Raw genomic sequence first — 23,858 nt, forward strand, 5'->3', positions numbered from 1 at the left:
TCATAGTGGTTCCAGGACGTTTGGACCAGGCCTCCCTCATTCCATGTAGTTGTGGCGTAATCTGCCATCAGCTCACAACACTGGTCCAATGGCATATCTCCATGTGTTACCAAATGTCTTCAAGCGGCATGTCGCGGATAGTCGTCATGGTTCTCTTGCAATCTTTGGTACTGCGTTTCAAAAATAAAATCTGTTCTCTTGTCGATTCTTTACATGAAACCACCAGCACATAAATAGCTACCCTGCTCCTGAAATCCTGCTTTTGCTATCTCTAATGTGATGCACATAACTTCAGCAAGTTATAACTAAATATATAACTCAGTGTTTTCATTACTCAGATTTAAGTAAGGTGAACGAAGTTCAGTCATGGACGGTTTAGCACACGTAATTATCCCTTATGGGCGAAGGAAGCTTTTCACTCCACCCCCGAAAAATAAGCCCTTTGATAAACACAAATAAAACAACAAGAACAAGATTCGCCTTCCTGTGAATGCCTAGTACTGAAAAGGTCGCCTTCAAGCGAAGACACCGTTTTAACTTGATGTATGGTCACTTAATCGTGAGTGGAGTGTGTTTGGTTTGGCGTTAGTCTGTATGGTAACGGGGATTATGGTTATTTTTGGTCCTTGAATAAAAAATAAGTTGACACCCGCGAAGACCAAAACCGAATGATTTTATTCCCACAGAAACGGACCATCGACGTCTAATACGCTGAACAACTGATGTAATACTATTTGTGAGACTGCAACTACTTGACTAAGTGCCCAATCTGTATCTTCCTATTCGTCATGGCTGTGTGCATCGCTTCATCGCAATGGATTCTCCTAATGTGTTGCCCCCCATTTGTTATCTAATTAATTTTCATTAAACGTATAAGAGAAATGTTGATGACCAGTGCTTATTTTATTTATGGATCACTAAGTCGTACGTTTCAGTTTAAGGCACCACATCAACAGTAATCAATTAGGAAAATTACAACTAGTTTAAAATAAATTAAACATTTCCCCGAAGGACAGGAAATTACTTTGCATTGACAATAGTTGTCTTGTTACTCGGGTCGTGTTTGACTACGAACTACAACGCTCGGCGACAATCCGTGTTCAGTGGAGGGATCCATGTGTTGATTAATCGATGATTGCAACACTTTTAGAGTTATCGAGATTAACTAACTTTCTCCCATTAGTAGCAAATCAACAATACACTGATCATGGTAGTCCTGATGTAACAATGGCTTAAAACTGACAAGTTTATTTAATGCGGGAGAGCTTTCACAAGGGGTATTTCCATGATCTGATCGAATTAATGGTGCTGTTATTTCAAGATTAAAGGCTTTTCGATTGCAGCCTAAAACACGAACTGCTTTCCGAAGGGACAATCGAAATATGCCGTTTCACGCTCTATCTTGAATGCAACAAAGAGATATACATACACCACACAACACATCAAGCTCTGATGCCACATTCCGATCAGAACTACCGAGTACACGCTATACCAGCGGATTGATTGCGGCACTGCGGAAAGGCATTGTGCGTGAGGCAGCCCACTCGTTCTTGTCTCCACCAATAACTGATGCAAAGAAGGTAGCGACTCTACAACCGATTGGCATCAATAACGCCTTCCTTTGGTTGGTGACGTGGGCTTGGTGTCAGAGGGGATGTAAGCTAGGCTTGTCACAACTTTTTCTCTCTCGTTGTTCCTATATAAGTTTGCAGCAGCTGACTTGCCATTGTAACTGCCCGTGTGTCACACTGCAAGCACCGAATCCCTCCCTCTCCAGTGGGGCTTTTTCTTTCAACCACGATGTCTTCTGTCATACATACGCTCACACTGGGAGTTGTTGTGGTTTTAAGTGTCCTCAGTTGTGGTTTGGGAGAAGATCAAGTTGCCAGTGTAACGGGTGACAAAGAACAATCGGACTTTTCTCAAAGGACACTAGACTCTGTACATGTTTTGAAAAAGAGGGCCCCTGGTTGGGGCAAGCGGTCACTGGAGGATGAGGTGAACAGTGACGACGATATGTCTTATGACAGTGAAACCCCCGAGGACATTTTATCAGGTGCTGATCTTTCCAAACGCGCGCCCGGTTGGGGCAAGCGTACCTTAGATATTCTAGAAGATTACAACAAACGGGCACCCGGCTGGGGTAAGAGAGACTCTCTAGATGTTAAACGTGCACCTGGTTGGGGAAAACGAGATATCGATATGGACAAACGTGCACCTGGATGGGGCAAACGAGCACCTGGGTGGGGAAAGCGTGCACCTGGCTGGGGAAAGCGGGCACCTGGCTGGGGAAAGCGTGCACCCGGTTGGGGCAAAAGAGCACCTGGATGGGGCAAACGATCTGACACATCATGTGCTGGAATCGACGAGGAGGTTGACTATTACATATACAGAGCTGTCCAGGTAGGTGGTTGCTTCGTGAATACCTCCTCAAAATATCAACCAAATAATTTCAAAATCTATTATTGGCAGCGGGTAAACTTAGTTTTACCATTGAAGTGAAATTGAAGTGAAATGGAAGTAGAAAAGCGTACCTAAACACCACCCAATATTCGTAGGCTGTTGTCCCAAACACCATAGAACAAATACTATAGGACTTTTTATGAAGGCAGCGAAATCAATATCTGATATGTCATGCAAGCTGATGTCGATTTACTCACCCACAGTAAATGTATTTTATTAAACCCTCTCGATTTTATATACTCAATTTGTTCTACATTGCGCTGTTTTAAGTTAAACTGATTTAGTGAATATTCTTCATGTTTACCATACCGCTGCTGCAGGCTCATAAAGCCATCTGATCACAGAGCTTCCTGCATTACATATTCCTCCTGAGTGTAGGATTGATGATGATTTTATTGTCATTTATGCATTATTTTAAAGTGACAAATGATTATGAGGTAACCTTTTATCGTCCTTCATCTCCCACGTCCAATTATGAACGCTTTTAGTTTGCAGATTGGGCAATTATGGTCAGTATGACAAAGGGTTCGTTGCTTAAAAAGTGAATAATAACCTAAAAACGATTCTATCGTGTAATTCCTTTTTATAATTCATCCAACTGTATAATAAAATATAAAGTATTAAGTATTCGGAATCCAGTGCACTTTATTGTTTTCATTTTCCCCCAAGTTTAAATAACATTAAATAAGGCATGAAGTGAATGTCTGTGAATATGCGTTTTTGACACGATAGCAGTGTTGTGAAAGAAAACACACCACAAGCTAGTTATGATGGTGCCACTACGTGCATATGTGATCGTAAAATATTAAGTAAAAGTGTGTGTAATCTACAAAGAGATGTGTAAAGGGATTAATAGCATTTTATTGACATCCTCCCTAATAACCAAATGTCAGAGACTGTTGTTCACATCAGTTGTCATACTAATGCAATTATTGCAGAGAACGCGTGTCTACGTGATCAGGAAAGTAGTATTGAGTCGAAGTGGGATATGAAGATATATGTTCCCCACATGTATGCTGGATATGACAGGGAAGGGTTGCACAACGTACATTTATGTGGATTTTGCATTTACAGTTCTTTGATAGTTGAAATCTCTTATCCTTTTATTTCTGAAGTTAAGTGTATGTTAATTCCGAAGGCTTAAAGTTTCTTTCTCGTGTTCTGTGAATTTCTCTTAAAACTGATTATGCTATTAAAGTCGATTATGAATTGATTTAACCACATGTTTTCTTGGCGTTTTTAGGAGTGGAATAGCGTACTTAATGTTGCCACCCGCTCACTCATGCGTCTTGCGTTACTTTCACAGAGAACCGTTCGTGGTTGTTAAGGCAATAAAAACACAATGTGGAGTATATAACAAGATCAGGTGTTTACAGGTTATATGGGTACTTTCATTGTATACACTGGAAACTATATATTTCCAGTCATAGCGATTCATTCATTTTGCAAAATAAACGCCTCAAACATACATGAAGGTTTAAGAAACAACATACTGGTATCTTCAGAACCTGCGCCATAAATAATTCTACCTTTTTTTTGTAAAAATGTGTTTCTTTCCATATCTAATGGTGAGTGATTGAGTGAGTTAAGTGTTTCACATCGGCAATATTTGAGCCATGTCGTGACGACCATATCTAATGGGCGCAAGCCACATACATAGATGTGGGCCTTTAAATCTACCAGTTATGCCCGCCAGGTATTACGATTTTACCATATTTACATCATTATATAGTATGAACGTAAGGATATCTTCTTTCTCTGGTGTCCCCCGCCGTGATATTGCTGGAATATTGCTAAAAGCGGAGTAAACCACATTCACTCACTCACTCTTTCTCTTCTAACAAACAGCAAATGCAATTTCAGGTAAACCTTACTACAAAATGCTATTACTATGAATTCATTTTAGTTCAATTAGAAATGAGTGGTAACCCGTATGTTAAACGCGGATAAAACATTTCTTGGCGCCAAGGCGACGTTGAGAACAGAATTCCTGTTTCGTTGATGTTTGAATCTAAATACATGATCATAATTCGATTACAATGTTACGACATTTCCTTTTTGTTAATTATGTTGAAAAGTACTTATATCTAATCGTTATGACATAAGCGAGAGTATTACACGAACACATCATCATATCGTTATGAATTCCATTGTCGCCATTAAACAATGGAGTGAGGATATTTACTCAGCTTTTAGCAATATTCCAGCAATATCACGGCGTGGGACACCAGAAATTGTCTTCATCACACAATGCATTAAGCAATAACAGTAACTATGCGTATGGTAATTTTATCAAGATGATACCTTACAGTGAGTGAGTGAGTGAGTGAGTGAGTGAATTCGGTTCAACGTCGCTATGAACGGTAATCCAGTCATATCACGGCGTGTCAGCTTAATGTGGGAGGAAACCCCAAGTGTTGCAGGTCTCAGACGTTTACCACTTCGGTAAAACCCAAGAGGACGGGTATGGTGCTGACAAACCTAGAAAATAATTGTGGTGAGAGTCGAACCCAGCTTTTTGGCATGACCAAGGGAATCAACCCTGCACAGCGAATTGCGGCACCTTAGACGACTGGGCCACCCGTGCCCCCTTTACAATTCTTTACTTAGATAGTGAACGTTCAAGTTTTTGTTGCATTTTTTTCTCAATCTGCTCTCCCTATAACCTTCGTCACCAGTTGCATATTATCTTGCATATAAACATATCTGTTCCATGAGGTTGTGAGATCAAATGTATCGCACAGCAAACGCATGGGTGTATACTTGTTGCGTTAAGGAACTGCGACTATCAATGTGTACATACAGAATCGATGTTTATGTTGTAATATTAGATCCTACGACATTAACAAGGTGTTTAGGCGACATTTATTTGATTAGATGCGCAGCATAGTGTCTAGACGCGGATTGAGATACCTATTGAATGAAATTAGCCTGACTTGCGTATTAGATAATATTTTCTCAAGCCAAACAGTTTTCTCCTCGATTTCAACATCTCGCGAAGCCAGCGATGTTAAAAAAGCCAATTTGATTAAAATAATTTACATTGGACATGAAGATCTGGTTATGTTTTCTCGTGACAGAACTAAAAAGAGACGGTGTTGAATGTATTAATGATTATATATCTTTCATGGGATATCGATTTTATTATTGAAAACTATTACATAATTGATAATACGTTACAAACAATACATGGATGTAAATTTAATAGAATGACATTGAGTGGTAGTATTTCGTCTTTTGGTTTATTTTGCTTGGAGGATCAAATAACGAAAGTGAATAATTTCGCCCACAGCAAGAATACTCAAGAGATCCGTTTGTCCTTTGGAACATGTTGGATTACATCAATATTATTGTTTCCACTGAGTAGTGTCCAACACGAAATCAGCGCAACTTTACATGCCTCTTTGAAACACATTGATGAGTCCCGTGAAGATCCGGGGTAGAATTGGTCTTCAGCAACCCAGGCTTGCCGTAAAAGGCGACTATGTTTGTCGTAAGAGGCGACTAACAGGATCGGGTGGTCAAGTTCGCCGACTTGGTTGATGCATGTCATCGCATCCAGTTGCTATGATCGATGCTCATGATGTCACTGGATTGTGTGGTCCAGACTCGATTATTTACAGACCGCCGTCATATAGCTGGAATATTGCTGAGTGCTGCGTTAAACAACAAACAAACAAACAAAGTGTTAATCGTCTACGCTGCGCGTCTCTGTGGACATTCCTCCCATATTCCATATACTGACTGACTGATTGAGTATGGTTTGACGCCGCTTTTAGCAATATCCAAGCAATATCACGGCGGGGGACACCAGAAATGGGCTTCACACATTGTACCCATGTCGGGAATCGAACCCCGGTCTTCGGCGTGACGAGCGAACGCTTTAACCACTAGGCTACCCGACCGCCCCTATTCCATATACAAACAAACAAACTGCGTAGATTGATTCTCATGATGTCGATCACTGGATTGTCTGGACTAGAGTCTATTATTTATAGACCGCCGTCATATAGCTGGAATATTGCTGTGTGCGGCGGCAAACAAACAAACAAACAAACATAGTGATGATGCAAAACACATAAACTCTGGGAAGAGCTCAAAGCGCATGTCATTACCCCAAATGTGCATTCAAATTTCATTCTCAGCTCCCAGTGAAGTATAGGACCTAATCACATCCTACCGGGTGTGTTTGTTGTTTAACGCCGCACTCTTTTCGACGTCTGTCTGTTAATATTCGAGTTGGACTAGTGAACCTAGTGACTCAATGATTAACACGATGAGCATCTATCTACGATATTGGGATGCGATGACATGCATCTGTAAAGTACCACCTGAAAACCCGATCCCGTTAGTCTCCTCATACGACATGCATGGGTTGCTGAAGACCTGTTCTAACCCTCATCTTCATTGGGTCATCTCACTAGGTCTCCGTTCGCTGCATCTTCTTTCAAGAGTAATCGTTTTCTACTTCATCATCGTCACAGAAACATAAACACGATATTAAGTGAATGTACAAATGGACATGCATTGAAGAACCACACACTCCATAAATGTGTTTTAACTTTAAAAAGCGAGCGTCCGTTCGTTGTCTAACGTCGCACCCAGTATTATTCCAGCAATATAACTGCGGCCTTTAATAACTCGAATCTGGAGCAGACAACCCAGTGATTGATATCATGAGCAACGAGCCATGCCGTAGGGGTAGAATAACACGCTGTCAACAAGGCCACGCAGCCTGACAACCTGACCAATTAAGTCGCCTCTTACGACAACATAGGCTGCTGGGGATTTATTCTAATACAATATACACATTCCGAATTCTGCAGAAGCACTTAAGGCGTGAAACATCAGTTGAATCCTCTGTCATACATCATTAAACAAAAAACACAAGTAAAAGCTTCAGTGCCTAATCGTTAATCGATAATATTTGAAAGGTTAAAATAATATCTGTCATGCTGAAGTTGTAGTTGATGTTTGGCACTGTGAAATGATCAGATACGTCACGTAGACGGACCACACAAATGATAGAGTTCAGTGGCGCGTAACTCAACCACTGATCGACCCACACATCGATATACCTAAAACACGCTTCTACATTTTAGTATGGTCAGATAAGCATTAAAGAACACATTTATATAACAATTGACAATAAACAATGGCACATGTCTTCAAAGGATTCATTCAGGTGTATTGACAGTCTAAGTAGTATGTAGCAGGATCTGTTGTCTTGAATAGTTGATTGTTTTCGTTATCAACAACGAAGGACTTACTGAAGATCCTTGTCGCCCACCCTTTTCCTCACTGGTCGATAATAACCAATCTTGTTTTTATTATGTGTAGTGGCGAGTCCTAATAATAAGATACCACCCGTATATAATTGGACATCAATTAGATGTGCCTGCGTCATGTTTGAGGTTTACTGTGATTGATTCTTGTAATCCGTACATATTATTTATTGATGCTATTGATTTTGTAATCTGGGCCTTATTGGGAAATGTATAAATGACAAATGTCATACCCATTGAAAGGTCCTAAAGTATGTAAATTTATGTTTCCACTGTGTCCCGTCATTCGGAGCCACTTGTGTTTGTGAATGTGTGCGAAAATATTGTTTTATGCTTCACTTCCTTCTTTTACTCCGTACTCAGAAATATTCCAGTTGTATGATGGCGGATTGTAAATGCGGACAAGATAAACGAGTGGTTGATGTTATGAAAAACGGTCCACGTTGTCGGATTCTGTGGCATGCAACAAACCAAATGACTGAGTCTGACCACAGGATCCATTGGGTCACCCCTTACAGCCAGCAATGGTTACTTTTGGTTTAATTATAACCCGGAACCCACTCTTTTCTTTGCGCCCCACTCTACAATATTCCATCCGGGGCGGAGGGATAGCTTAGTGGTTAAAGCGTTCGCTCGTCGCACCGAAGGCCGGGGTTCGATTCCCCACATTGTTACAATGTGTGAAGCCCATTTCTGGTGTCCTCCGCTATAAAATTGCTAAAAGCGGCGTAAAACACTACTCACTCCCCCGTTCACTCAATATTCCATCCATATCATGGAAGGAATCCTTTCGAAAACTACCATTGTTATACACACACTCGCACTAAAGTATATTCTATTATCCATGTATCCATTCTATGTTTTAACGTCAATGACACTTAAGTATAGGCGCAATGGAATCCAGTACGTATAATCATAAACGCATGTAAAATCATATAATCATCAAGAGACTTAAAGACAGGTGAAACAAATTGATTGGCATATTGGAGTTTCCGCTGTCTGTTTTTTCAGGAAAAAGAGTTCCCCCAGGTATGATAAGGAAATTGGTCCCAAAATTTCTTTTTCAGAGGTATGTTTTTCTGTTATTATACGGCTAGACTAAACATTCCCTTATGGGAATGTATATCTAACTTTGACTTAATGACCTTCCCGGATATTGCTCGACAAAAATATTGATATGCTTAATTCATGGTGATACTGGCTTCTCATGGTGACTATATTGCCCTTGATCTTGCCTATGCTGGTATATAAAAACAGAATACTTAAAACATCTTGAAAGGATTGGCGCCAAGGGAATTACAGTCAGCTGAAAGCTGGTCTGAGTATTTGAAGCTACTGATCATGCTGAGTTTATTGATAATCTTCAATTAGTGAGTAACCAAATTCTATTTTTATACAGTAGTTGTTGGTAATTTAACAGATTTCGAAAAAAGGCTTCTTATTGGAATAGTGGATATACACAAGCCACACGTCACAAACACATATTCGGATTGAACATATTGACGATAGCAAATTATTCAATGCATTTACGAAACGCTGTTTGGGAGAAAATGGTATGAAAATGGGCAGAATCCGCTCACCTTTCAAGAACACCTGGTGTCATCACTTTTTGATAGTAATTCATTAACACATGCTCATTCTATAGTTGCAGTCGTACAATAGACTCAGTCAGTCTTGTCAGGAATATGGAAAGGGATGTGTCGCTTTATTATTCAAGCCGTTGTGATAGAACGTGAACCGATGATGTCTGTTCACCACGTTTCTCGATCATTCTCGTATCGGTCTATCAAAGAAAGCATCTGTCAAAAAGGACGTGGACACTAAAAACGTCAGACATATATGCTTTTGGAACATTTTCCACGGAAAACGCCGTCAGTTTGATTAGGTAGGTCGTTCTCGTTTACCACTTTGGTGACCCCACGAGCTTCTGGTAACTTCTTTGATAGGCATTTAGAAGTTGGAGTACTAAGTAAGAATAAGAATTTATGGATGAACAACTTCTTTATTACCATTAAGAGCGACGTTTCGGTGTAGGTTCTAACACTTGCTTGATAACGGTGTTAGAACCTACACCGAAACGTCGCTCTTAATTGTAGTAAAGAAGTTGTTCATCCATAAATTCTTATCCTTACTGAGCTTCTGGTGCTTAGAATCTTGAGCCACAGTCAGGGGGAATCTGGGCATCGAACCTACGATCAGTGGTTTCTGGCACGCCTAGGGAATGCATGTCATCGCAGAGAGTCGTCGCTCCTAGGAGGACTAGACCAGCCGCCCCTCCTGTTAATAACCTTTCTCATATCGATTTAAGTGTTATTGTTGTACTCCACTGAAGCTGCATCCTCTTACATGAATCAACGCGTTAATTGTGTTCCACGAATTATCACCCCAAGGGTATAGCATTATCTTTAGAAACTGAATATATCCAGAGCTGTACAAACAATGTTTGATATTAAGTTTCGTTTGTGAAGAAATATATTTGATTTATGTCCATCAAGATCGTATTATTCAAAACACAAAAGCGATATGACATTTCAACATCGGATGAAAAATACAATTCTGAAATTATTTTGGTTGAGCATGCGGGAACTCAACTGCCTCAAACTGATTCAAATAGGTTTATTTGATATTTAATCAGCTATTCTGGTTGTTAGTGTATTTGTTTGTGTACGTTCATAATTAAATATTTACAAATATGAAGAAATGCATACAGTAAACGACGTTTATAACGACCACGCTTATAACGAACTGATGGATAAAACTAACTGTTTTTGGTCCCACTCATTTGCTGTGTATATATGCTGTACATGTGCTGACAACGGACTACGGTTGTGACGAACTCAATTTATTTAAATACTCCGAAATAATTACAAACATATTGACGAAAGAATGTTCAGCGTGACTTAACATATTCCGACATCATATCCGTTGAGTTAAGAAGTCAAAGTTTACATGTTGAAAAAGATAAATAGTTTGTTTTTGCACATTTGGTTTGCCTTGGGTACAAAAACGTCAATGCCCCGGTTAATAATATAACCTGTTTGAAATACCACCTGCCTGACAATTTTTATTTCCCACTCAATCTCTCGGCACCATCGTCCAACGTTTTATGTAATTGCTTTCTGTGATTAATGACTGTGTCAGAACTAGTAGTTACTAGACAATCTACTGTAGGTTACCATAGGCTAATGTCTGCAACACAATACGGTCTCTTTCATGAGATACATTGTATGTATCAACCTCTTCCTCAGCCCCGACGGCGTCCATGATATCTGGTCTCCATGTTCCATGTCACAATTCGTTCACCGTACCTACTTCTTACATCTACAGTAAACCACTGTTATATTTGAACGCTGTTTCCAAATATAGAAAATTACGTTTAAAACGAACACACTTATAACGAACTGACGGATATAACGAACTTACCTTTTTGGTCCCGACTATTTGCTGTAGTTATGCTGTATATATGCATAAAACGAACTATGGCTATAACGAAATAAAATTAGTGGTCCTTTTGAGTTCGTTCTGGCCGTAGTTTATTGTACAGTAAACTACGTTTATAACGAACACGCTTATAAAAACTGACGGATATAACGAACTTATCTATTTTACTCCCGACTATTTGCTGTAGTCATGCTGTATATATGCATATAACTAACTATGGCTATAACGAACTAAAATTAGTGGTCCCTTCGTTATAACCGTAGTTTACTGCAACAGACAACATTAGACATATCGTAAGCAAATACATGAGGTCTTGTATGAAATCATAAGGTCCATGTGGAGCTGATTAGTTGGCACATGTCTTCTGCTGCCTGTGGGGAAACGGGTTGCCCACGATTCGCTGTGCAGAGTTGCGACCCTTGGGCACGCCAGAAACCTATGATTGTGAGTTCGAATCCCGGTTCGCCCCGATTATGTTTCTAGGTTTGTCAGCACAATAACCGTGCTCGTGGGTTTCACCGAAGTGGTAAACGTCCGAGACCTGCATGATTTCGGGCTTTCCTCCCACATTAAGCTGACACGCCGTGATATAACTGGAATAAGGTTAAAAGCGGCGTTAAACACAACTCACTCTCTCACTCCTCTGTCGGTAGGGTAGGACAAAATTTCCATTTTCACGACTACCTGGTGTCATCACTGATTTTCATTCTGATCTATTCATATATTTGTCACCGCTATTTTGTCTATTACGCCCAATGGAATCTGCTTCGTCGGGTAATTGACACTAGCTATTCTCTGACGTTGATGTCCATACTAGTATTCAGTGGTTTAAGTTCACCGCCTTTCTTTTGTGGTGAGGTACTGGTCCATGAGCCATTGGTTGCATATTCATGTTTGTCAGCTTCCTTGTTACGCGTATGAACAATGACTTGATAGATCCAACGTCTTTCATCAGGAGCATTGTTGCAATCAATAGGCCTTTGAGAAATCAAGCCATCCAGACGATATTCAGTTTAGTTTATGTTCTGTGCAGACTGACGTGTGGTATAAACTTACATCTGTGTGGTCCGACGTACTGTCTTACGAGACCTGAGTAGTCCAATATAACGTTCTGTCTAAAACACATGCAAGGCAAGTCAAATTGGTCACCCGAAAAGCACGGAAACATATGTTGAGGTCACATCTTAGGACTCAGACATCCTACCTGACTGGGTAGCTGAGTAGTGGTCAGTGTGCGCCGCTAATACACCTGGTCCGACCCGTGAAGATCCGGGGTAGAATAGGTCTTCAGCAACCCATGCTTGTCGTAAAAAGGGATCGGGTTCGGGTGGTCAGGCTCGCTGACTTGGTTGATGAATGTCATTGTATCCTAATTACGTGGATCGATGTTCATTATGTCAATCTCTGGATCGTCTGATCCAGACTCGATCAATTACAGATTGCTGTCATATAGCTGGAATATTGCGGAGTGCAGAGTTAAACAACAAACAAACAAAACACCTGGCCCTGACTTACTGCTGATCTGTTAACAGTTACATAATTATGATGTCTGAGCAAAGCAAACAACGAATCAAACTGCGGTTTGTTCAGATCTAATGGATGTCAGTTTTGACTGAGCACATTGATGTTACATTAATGTTTTATGATACAAAATACACCGACAACCAAAGAACCGGTGTCACAGACCTCAGATCGATGCTGATATTTATTTATTCAAGTTTGCAAATACGTCGAAATGTGTCCGCATAAACGACTCAGCGCTTTCAATACATGATGATAATCAATTATTTTATCAAACGAAGACCGGTTAAGTGCGTACTGGAGGGCTTTGAGGCTTTTCCAATCATCTTCAAATACTTGGTTGAACTGAAGGAGCTTTTAAGCAAACGGACAATGTCCTTATATGTCAAATTAAGATGAACGCTTGATGGGAATAGTAAATTTGGTTCAATTAATTATCTCCCTTGAAAATTTTTCTCAGGAAACATTAAAGAATGGTCTCTTTCAGTCCTAACTTCAGGGTCACGGGTGGTCCTGTCGTCTAAGTTGATGCATTTCACCATGCAGATTTGCTTTTTAAATTTAGCCGTCGGGTTCGAATCCTGGACTCGCCCAGATTATGATCCTAGGTTGGTCATTACCATGTTTGGGTTTCACATCAAACTGCTCAAACTGAACTACTGTCAACAGCATTGACTGCATAGGAGTGTGCCTTTTCCATAACAGGAATCTGGTGATTTAAGCCTTTGTTCGTCACGCGGAAGGCCCGGGTTTGATTCTCCACATGGGTACAGTGTGTGAAGACCACCGCAGGTGTCCCCCCGCCGTGATATTGCTGGAATATTACTAAAAGCGGAGTCAAACTTTACTCACTCACTCTAACGATAATCAGATGTCATTTGACACTGGTGAAACTACAGTAAACTACGGTTATAAAGAACTCGTAGGGACCACTAATTTTAGTTCGTAATAACATTAGCTCGTTATAAGCATATATACAGCATATATGCAACAACTGGCCGGGACTAAAAAACAAGTTCGTTATATCGGTAAGTTCGTTATAAGCATGTTCGTTATAAACGTAGTTTACTGTACAGAGGAACGCTGCTAACTAATTTTAACTCAGACCATATGTGAAGCCAAAAGAATGGGATTAGAAATTATAATCTCGAAATGGCGGCCATATTTAAAAAATGGATCTAAATCCGCTGACGTTTCATAACGAAGCCATTAGTGGTGTGCATTCACATACATGCCTGCGTTAAATAACGTTAGATGTATTCTATGATATACTTGTATGTTTCTAGAAATGCATTTATTGTTTAAATGTGTAAGTAGCAAATATCGAACAGAACAAACCAAATACTAACGTAGGAAGCTACTATACAAAATAATTAGCATACTTATCTTGTTGGCTGAAAAACAAGAATTTTCTTTTGGATCTGTTTGAATACGTCAATGTTAATAGCGCAGGCTGAAATTAGCTCGACCATGATAACAATAATTATTATGTTTGCTTAACAAGATCTTTATCTTACCCACTCTTTCAAGATGGGTTCGATTTCCGTGCGAGTCTTCGCGCAACGGTGAACATAAAACAAACAACAAGAATGTAAACGTGTTGGACAGCCCGTTATCAATTTCAGGCAATCGCCCGTAACATACATATTCTCTCAGGGATTGTAAGAGAATGTACGGGGAATTTAACAGGACAATAATGTTAATGCAAGGGACGTTATTCGGGCATTTGAAACAGATAGCGAATTATAGTTTTGTTTTCTGTCATCAATACGAGTGTCTATAAAACATATAATTTCTTTGTGAAATAAATATCATCTGACTTGGAAGTGTAATTACCCAGTGTATCATGTTTCACAAGATCGAAAATTGTATTTTACAGAACGTAATTCAATACATCATTGATTGACTGCCAATTGTTGAGTTATCGGGTAGTGTATCAGAATGCCTGAATGATCAAACATTTACAAGCCATGTTGAATATCCTTTTGAAACGTACATGTAACGTCCTTCATTATTTTTACATTGATGTTGAACTTAATGAACGTCGTGCTGAGGACCGTACACATTTGACATGTGAATGTCAAGACAACTGTCTAATGATGTAGATTAATATATAATTACTTTCCTATTTCACACGAACAACAATGCAACATGTAAAACAACTAATATTTCGCAATTGGTTGTTCTGAGATATTTCTACTTCGTTTAACGAAGGGTCATGTTATATTAGGTTTGTCAGCACCACACTCATGCTAGAGTAAGTGAGTGAGTGCGTGAGTATGGTTTTACGCCGCTTTTAGCAATATTCCAGCAATTTCACGGCGGGGGACACCAGAAATGAGCTTCATATATTGTACCCATGTCGGGAATCGAACCCGGGTCTTTGGCGTGACGAGCGAACGCTTTAACCACTAGGCTACCCGACCGCCCCTCATGCTAGAGCGTATCGCCAAGTGTTACCTTCTAGAAGAGGGGGAGGGTTGATCTTCACCACACCATGCTTGTCGTAAGAGGCGACTAACGGGATCCGGTGGTCAGGTTCACTGACTTAAGCTTGGTTGATGCATGTCATCGTATCCCAATTGCGTAGATCAATGCTCAAGTTGTTCATAACCGGATTGTCTCTTCGAGATTTTTTCAGAACGCCGTCATATAGCTGCAATATTGCTGAGTGTAGAGTTCAACAACAAACAAACAAAGTGTTAATCGTCTACGCTGCGGGTCTCTGCGGACATTCCCCCTATATTCTGACGCCGTGACGTAACCATAATGATGATCCTCGCATTGACAATAATTAAATAAAGAGACAAAACCCTTTCCATATCCAATAGAAAACTCTGCATAATGCAGAGTCGAATATGCAATTCAGACTATATCAAGAGCATGTGTTTATACGATCTAGACAATACGAAGGGGACGGAAGTGCAATGGTCACTTGGCACCTGGTGTGGTCGTGAAGGTCTGTTAACATCTATCCTGCCCTGTGTAGTCTCCTATGCACTTTCTCATGATTCACTCTACCGTCGTCAGAATTATATTAGGCCCTAATAAGAGTTAATTAGGTCTCGACACAGACGCAAGGCGGACGGGCCATCCCAATTAATTTGTGTTGACGGCTTTGTAGAAGTCATATTTCATTACTCGCGTAGCATCGGATACCGTTGTGCAGACCATTAGTTGATTAATAACCAATACACTTACACATTTGATCTAAAACTTTCAGTTAAAGGGAGACAACGGCATGTGGGGCGGTCGGGTAGCCTAGTGGTTAAAGCGTTCGCTTGTCACGCCGAAGACCCAGGTTCGATTTCCGACATGGGTACAATGTGTGAAGCCCATTTCTGGTGTCCCCCGCCGTGATATTGCTGGAATATTGCTAAAAGAGGCGTAAAGCCATACTCACTCATTCACTCACACACTAGGCGTGTGACCTTTCTCAGATAGTTTGAGCCATTCAATACCCAGATTGTGTGTCTGTAAAATCAACGTTGACGCTGACTGATTGAGGCATTGTTCATCGTATCCCAATTGCGTGGATCGATGCTCATGATCTCAATCACTGGATTGTCTGGCCCAGACTCGTTTATTTACAACGTTGTTTGTTATATAAAACTGGCAGTTAATGATTACCCTGGTGATTACCCTGGTAACATAAGACAATGTCTTACATTGACACAGGCACTAATTATTCTGACCCGTGAAAATCCGGGTAGAGAATAGGGGTTCAGCAACCCATGCTTGCCTTTAAGAGGCGACTATGCTTGGTGTAAGAAGCGACTAACGGGATCGGGTGATCAGGCTCGAAGACTTAAGCTTGGTTGATGCATGTTGTCGTATCCTAATTGCGTAGATCGCTGCTCATGATGTCAATCTCCGTGGCGTTACAAGACTAACAAACAAACACACAAACAAACAAAAACAAAACACTAATTAGTTTACCCCGTGGAGATTCAGGTTAGAATAATATGTCCCCAGTATGTTGTAAGAGGCGACGAAATGGTTCGTCCATGTTATCCGGCTCCTTGATTTGGTTGATGGCTTGTCACTGTACCCGACGGCGTGGTCTGTTGCTCTTAATATCAATCACTGGATTGTCTCGATTATATTACAGGCCGCCGTCATATCGAAGGAATATTAATGAGTACAGCGCTAAGCAACGAATAAGCAAGCAAACAAACGATAATAAATAAAAGCTGCAAAACAGTTTACATACTCATATGAAAGCTCGAGTCGATTGTACGAGTCCGACTATAATAAGAGCATGTGTTCATGAATCACTATCAAATAATGATGATACCAGGTGTTCGCGGAAAGGTTAGCGTATCTTGCCCTACTGGTGTCACCCGTCCCAAAAACATGCAAAGGCAAGTCAATTGTACATCTGATTTGCCCAACCAGGAACGATAATGTCGAAAACTCATACTTCACAAGACAGTGTTCAAGGAAGAGTCTCTTTTCCTTTTCCTGTTTAAAAACGGAGTTCGGAATATCTTCATATAATAAACCAATCTGTGAAGGGGTACCCGGTAGCATGACATTAGGTTCTATACTCCACGGAGAGCTGAGAATACGGCGTTTAAGAAAAACCCAAAATCCCCAAAACAACAACACACTGAAAATGAATCCATGCTGCAGCATAACCCCCAATCCACTAATTGGCGTTATTCCAACGGAAGTTGTTCCATGAAACACGCGAGTAGGTTGACGGATCATCACCATTAGATCAGAAATGATTGAGTATTACATTTATCTTAATAATAAACGACATATTTGTCAGGACATCTCTCCACAGTGTTTCATGTCGTTCTGTGAAGATCTGTATATGTCAATCCAAAACAAATATTCATTGTCAGGACATTTGTAACACGTTGTTATTAAGAAAATCAATTCTCATATTAGTTATTTCATCAAATAGGTAATGGAAAATCAGGGATCGGTAACTATGGCAACGAAATAATATCATAATTAGTCTCAGGAGAAGATATGGTATGATATAGACGTGTATTGTGTGTCATACACTACTTGTCAAAGTAATGTCCCCTCACTCCCGATCTGACGTGCATATATGACACATGTGTGATTCGCATGTGCATCAACATGCAGTGCATTTCGAGTAGGCGCTCGTGTAAAGTCCGAGGAAGGATTCGTGTGAGTGAGTGAGTGAATGAATAAAGGTTTAGGCCGCAGTCAGCGATATTACACCTGTGTCACAGATACCGTACATACTGGAGTCTGGACAAGACAAGCCAGTGGTTGATATAATGAGCAACGTTTCACCGAGCCTGACCATGTGATCCATTAAGGCGACTTGCACGACAAGCACTGGCTAGCTGAAGAACCAATAGTACCCCGCTATTATGCATGTCAGCATTAAAATGGTAAGCGTCTACGGCCATAGTCCTTTTCGTCCAAGATAAGGAATGTGGTGCTTACAGACCTTGGGTCATAATCGTTAGATTGGAAACCAGCGGCTCCTGGCACTACCAGGGGACGCAACTTGGACCATATGGTCACTCGTGTCCGTTTTACCTGGACAGAAGCAGCAAATCAGCACTTTTCCACTGTAAAACATTTGTTGAATTCTTAACCGCGAATCATGATGAAGATATAGTATTATTTAGTTTGAATTTTACAACTAGTGCGAAAGTTACCGTTACCATTATCTCACGTTTTCTTTAGTTCATAAGTTTTGTTTTATCAAAGTTAAAACAAAATATACGAATCTATAACCAGCAAAATAACTAAGATTAAGTCAAAGCAAAAACACATAAGAAAGTCAATACTGTAAAAACAGCATCTCATCATTCTGATTCTGTATCTTATAACAAGAAGTAACCCCAGGCAGAACTCAGTCACTGGATAATGCATGAACGTTATATGAAGCACGGTTACGTGTGGTCGTGTTGGGTGATCACGTTGGTTATGACATTTTATCTAACGTGAAGAACATTCATTATTTTTATCAGCGAAATGGTATACTTTAAAATATATAATGTATTTTTGGTGAACCACGTTAAATGCCAATAGCTTGGCGTGTATGCTTTGATATTTGATAGTTTCCTTTTCTGGGTCTTTTGTGAGATACGTCCAACATCATATAACTATAATTAAAGTAAAAGAAATAAGTCCAAAGTTGTACGTACAATAAAAAAAACAAATTTGAAAAAAACCACGTATGTTTTGTGAAGGCTTACAACGTCATAATTGCATCCCGCCGTGTTCATAAGAGTTGCGTCCGTTGTCTGGAAGTCATAGGTTCGAATCTGAAATTTGACCTGATAGTTGTCCTCAACACCAACCTACGTTCCTTAGTTTCTTGTATCTCCTTTGTCACTTCGTGTGTTTCTCCCGTTACAGCCATTGCAAAGTATTGTTACCGTAACTTAACTGTTAACTGAATTATTTCCCAATAGCGATTAAATGTGGCAGTACAGTGATCATGTCTTATAATGAAATAACACGACCTCAGTGGATCGGATGTACGGCGTTCTTGGTTCAGTCTAGCGTAAATCTGATTGCCCATTCCGGTAAGCAACCCGTCGCTCAGCTATTTCTATACACAATGGGTAATTTCATTGTATTGCAACTTTAACTCAGATTCACAAATGTCGGAATTGTTGAACCCAAAATTGTAATGTTATCTCAATCCTTTGACAAAGTTTTTATTTAAAAATAATCACTATTATTTTAGAAAGTTTCTCTGAAACATAAGCATGTATTAGTTAAGACTGAATAATCATATATTATTTGATAGTCACAAATGCTTCATTTATATTATGTAATGTTTGAAAAAAGATATATTTGTTTATTGTTTTGGGTGACTTTTGTATTTGATCTCAATCTTTTCAATGGTCATTCCACCCCCTTCGGGGAAATGTCTATTTCTGACCAAAAAATGAAGTAACTTGTTACTGCCGTAAAGTAAAGTATGAAACAAACAAGAAATGGTTATTTAAAGGATATGTATTTTTTACGGGTATCATTGATGTGTTTCGGAACTGTTTTCAGCCTAGTAACGTTTTGATAACGTTTGTAATTTTTGATCACATCTAATTTTCAAGTGTGTAATTGTATTTGGCCCGGCAGTTTATTATTTAACACACTTTAGAGATAAAATAGTCGAAAAAGAATTCAATACAAAACAAGAAATCATTTTGGCTTATTTATTTTCAATAAACAATATCTGAATTGTATCCAGTTATTTATTACTTTGCACGTGTTTGCGCGCGCGTGTGTGTATGTGTGTGTGTGTGTTTTTGCGTCTGTGTGTGTGTACGTGTGTGTGTACGTGTGTGTGTACGTGTGTGTACGTGTATGTTGTTGTATTTACATAACTATTTATCGTGTTATTACCATTATTTCTTGTCGGTAGGGGCGGTCGGGTAGCCTAGTGGTTAATGCCGAAGACCCGGGTTCGATTCCCGACATGGGTTCATTTCTGGAGTCCGTGATATTGCTTGAATATTGCTAAAAGCGGCATAAAACCATTCTCCCTCACTCTTGTCCGTTGATCTATATATATCAGTGAAAGTAAATATCGTAGCAGAACATTATAGCCTTCTTGATGGATATTAACGTGTTACGGGATTCCAGCATAGGTCATATCGGAGGAAGATCAACAGTTCGAGCAATTATTAATTTATATATAACGACTGATGGTTAATAGGTTATTTCTTAAATACGGAGTTTCGTGTGTATGCAGTGCCGAATGATAATGTATCAGATTAAAATATGAATAGCGATATATGTCGGTCCTAATTGATTATTTGAGCTGTTTGGTAACGACGTAGGGAGATTCACGTTGCTTTGGTCAGTAGTTCAAACATAATATCATATGAGCTCATTACACGGGAGGAAAGACATTGCTAGTGTGCTATACGAGTGCTATAAGAGTTTACCGCCTCCGTGATCTAGTGGTAGAGCGTCCGCCCGGAGAGCGGAAGGATACCAAAAGACGTTAAAAGATGGTACTTGTTGTTACCCTGTCTGGCGCTCGGCATAAAGGGTCTAAAACAAGGACTGGCCGTCTCGGAGTCAGTATACTGTGTCTGAGTGGGGTATTCATGTTAAACTGCGGCATGGTATCTCAGAGATCTAGCACGGACTGGTACAAGGAGCCACACACACACGTGCATGCACGTCGCTATATAAGTGCAGTAATTTTGGACGCGACGTTAAACCCAATTTCACCTCACGTCACCGCTAAACAAGTGCTATACGAGTGCTATATTAAGGTGCTGTGAATCAAAGGACAATCAGGAAGGCAAATGCAGATTCGAGCCTAGACCAGCATATCATCACGCTGAGGTATATGACGTTACATGGTTGTAGGGTATCAGATGTGGTCAATCCCTCCCAAACGGATAATATCATCTTTAAATCAGTTACAGTAAACTACGTTTATAACGAACATGCTTATAACGAACTTACCTATATAACAAACATATTTTTTAGTCCCGGTCATGTGTTGCATATATGCTGTATATATGCTTATAACGAACTACGGTTATTTCGAACTAAAATTAGTAGTCCCTTTGAGTTTGTTATAACTGTAGTATACTGTATTAATTTCACTATTGTAAGATTGTGGATGGTATTGATACTGTAAACACGTACAGCAGTATAATAACATCTGAAGCGAGAGAGGTTTAACGTCAAGGGGGCGGTCGGGTATCCTAGTGGTTAAAGCGTTAGCTCGTCACGCCGTAGACCCGGGTTCGATTCCCGACATGGGTACAATGTGTGAAGCCCATTTCTGGTGTCCCCCGCTGTGATATTGCTGGACTATTGCTAAAAGCGGCGTAAAACCTCACTCACTCACTTTAACGTCAAGGAAGACACAAGTTTATGGATAACAACTTCTGTAATACTGTAATAGGCGACGTTTCGGTATAGACCCTTATACCATGAAGATGTTAACCATTTTGCTGGAACCAACGAGCACACCTACAGTGTTGAGAAACAAAGGATCTTAGCCCCAGGCATTTTGGGATTCGAGTCACAGCGTCCTTCGTGTGAAATACGACTTTCTGCTGTGTAATGTGGAAAGGATATTATGCCCTGAATACTACGACATTAAGTGAGGTGAATGGGATATAGTTACGTATGCACGTGTGTGAATGCTTGTACCAGTTCGGACAATGCCGGTTTCATGGTGCCAGTCCACTGAAGTACCGTGCCGCGGTTCAACAAGGATACCCAACTCAAAACACTGTGCGTTTAGTTCTTTTACAATATTCATTGGTTAAAAGAATTAAATTTCAGGTAAATCTATATAATAAATTTCATATGTGGTATTAAATGTACTTGAAAAAATACACGATTGTTATCTGTCTGAACGTGATACTTTAAACGACAACAGTAAGGCTTCTGTGACGTGGAATGATCCTAGATAACATTGTCCCGTTGATGCCAATGGTAGGCAGACATAACGCCCACATGCTCAAAACGCATAAATGCAATAAACGTGTGCACTTACTTTAATGGACTGGGTGGTCAGGCTTGGTGACCTGGTTGACAGCGTGGCATCGAACGTGCATCATTGCTCGTGATACCGATCACGGGATTGCCCGGTGCACTCTATTACTCTATTGAGTATTGCTGATGCGGCGTCAGGAACAAACACTTACTTTTTTTATGAACATTGTGTGAGTGGCAGATGCTACCGGTAGAACAGGACATTCTTATCCTTTTCACTAATACTTGGTGTCTTCATTGATTTTTCAGTGATCCATTCATAAAGTTTTCATCACTATTTTTGCCTATGCAATCTGATTCGGCGGATTATCTAGACTGGCGTTGAAGATTTGCATGTAATGGATTTGGTCAGGTTACTTGAGCTGTTCTCATTTATAACATTTCGTAATCACACAAGGCGATACTCACAGGATTCTATTCAACTGTAAACGGGAACATTGGTTTAAATAGGTTATTGCAATGGATGAATAATGAGCAGATGTAATATACCCGATTATTTGCACTTCATTCTTTGCCATTAACTATGTTGACAATGTGGCTACCATATTATTCATGTGCAATAAATGATGTATGGTAAGGATAATAAATCTTTTTAATTGAATTCGTAAACATGTACAAACAACCTTTTCCTTGGTTAGACTTTTTGCTGATAAAATAATGTCGTTTGGGGGATATAGAAGGAAGTAGATGGATGTCTGGTGAAACAGGAATCGCATACGCCGCATCTCGAGGTGCAAGGATGCACTTCCTTGACATGCCAGGATCCGCTGACCATGGTATAATTATGATCCTTAGTTCTCAAATCCATGCATTATTCCATACCTCGAATAACCACACCGTGGGTCCCCAGTAGTATTTGTTTGTAGTGAGAGATAACTAATGGTCTCTCGAACAGGCTTTGTGACTTGGATGAGAGCGCGGGGTGTTCATCATGCTATCAATCACTGGTTTGTCTGCTAAGTCCAGATTATTTACAAGTGGTATCTTGATGACTGCTGCGTTTCACAACATCCATTTACTTACTGGTCAATTAACCAACTTACTGACCAACTGATCCACTTTAATCAAATTTACTCCTAACTTCTGATAATGTGTTACTACAAGCAAAGGGACAGTGGGGTAGCCCAGTGGGTAAAGCGTTCGCTCGTCACGCCGAAGACCCCGGTTCGATTCCCGGCATGGGTACAATGTGTGAAGCCCATTTCTGGTGTCCCCCGTCGTGATATTGCTGGAATTTTGCTAAAAGCGGCGTACAATCATACTCACTCACTCATTACAACATGCATATTGCAAATACAGCAAACTAGTTTTTGTGGAGGCATTTTGGTTTGCACATGACATAGGATTTCTATCATTTTTTAGCTTACTGGTAGTCAGATATATTGTATTTAACATGGAATGAGGCAATCTCATTCTGTCCTTATGGCGGACTTTGTGTTTCTTACAGCACTCTTTCTTGATCTCCGTACATCTTTCATGAACATATTGCAATCCATTAAACCTCAAGGAATGAATCTTTTTCTAAGTTCACCCGTCAATTAGTTTTGTTATTGCGTTTAACCCTAAGGTTTGGTAGTCCAAGGCCCAGCAACTCTTTTTCAGTATGATGCATTGCTTCTAACAGAAACATTATCCACTGAAAGAAACACATTTATCACAATTTATTTTAAC

The 23,858-nt window shown here is 40.0% G+C and overlaps 1 protein-coding gene across 1 annotated transcript in view; it reads left to right on the forward strand.

The window, feature by feature from the left end:
- Window positions 1-1,586: 1,586 nt before the first annotated feature.
- LOC139453104 (cerebral peptide 1-like) overlaps window positions 1,587-23,858 on the forward strand; it is a 50,324-nt gene continuing 28,052 nt past the window's right edge. Inside the window, exon 1 of the mRNA XM_071234728.1 lies at window positions 1,587-2,403. Coding sequence (XP_071090829.1) covers window positions 1,801-2,403 — 603 coding nt within the window. The 5' untranslated portion in view covers window positions 1,587-1,800. The remainder of the gene's footprint in view (window positions 2,404-23,858) is intronic.

The sequence above is a fragment of the Haliotis cracherodii genome, unplaced genomic scaffold, assembly GCF_022045235.1.
Source record: "Haliotis cracherodii isolate W230 unplaced genomic scaffold, xgHalCrac1.p SCAF_9, whole genome shotgun sequence".
Taxonomy (NCBI): domain Eukaryota; kingdom Metazoa; phylum Mollusca; class Gastropoda; order Lepetellida; family Haliotidae; genus Haliotis; species Haliotis cracherodii.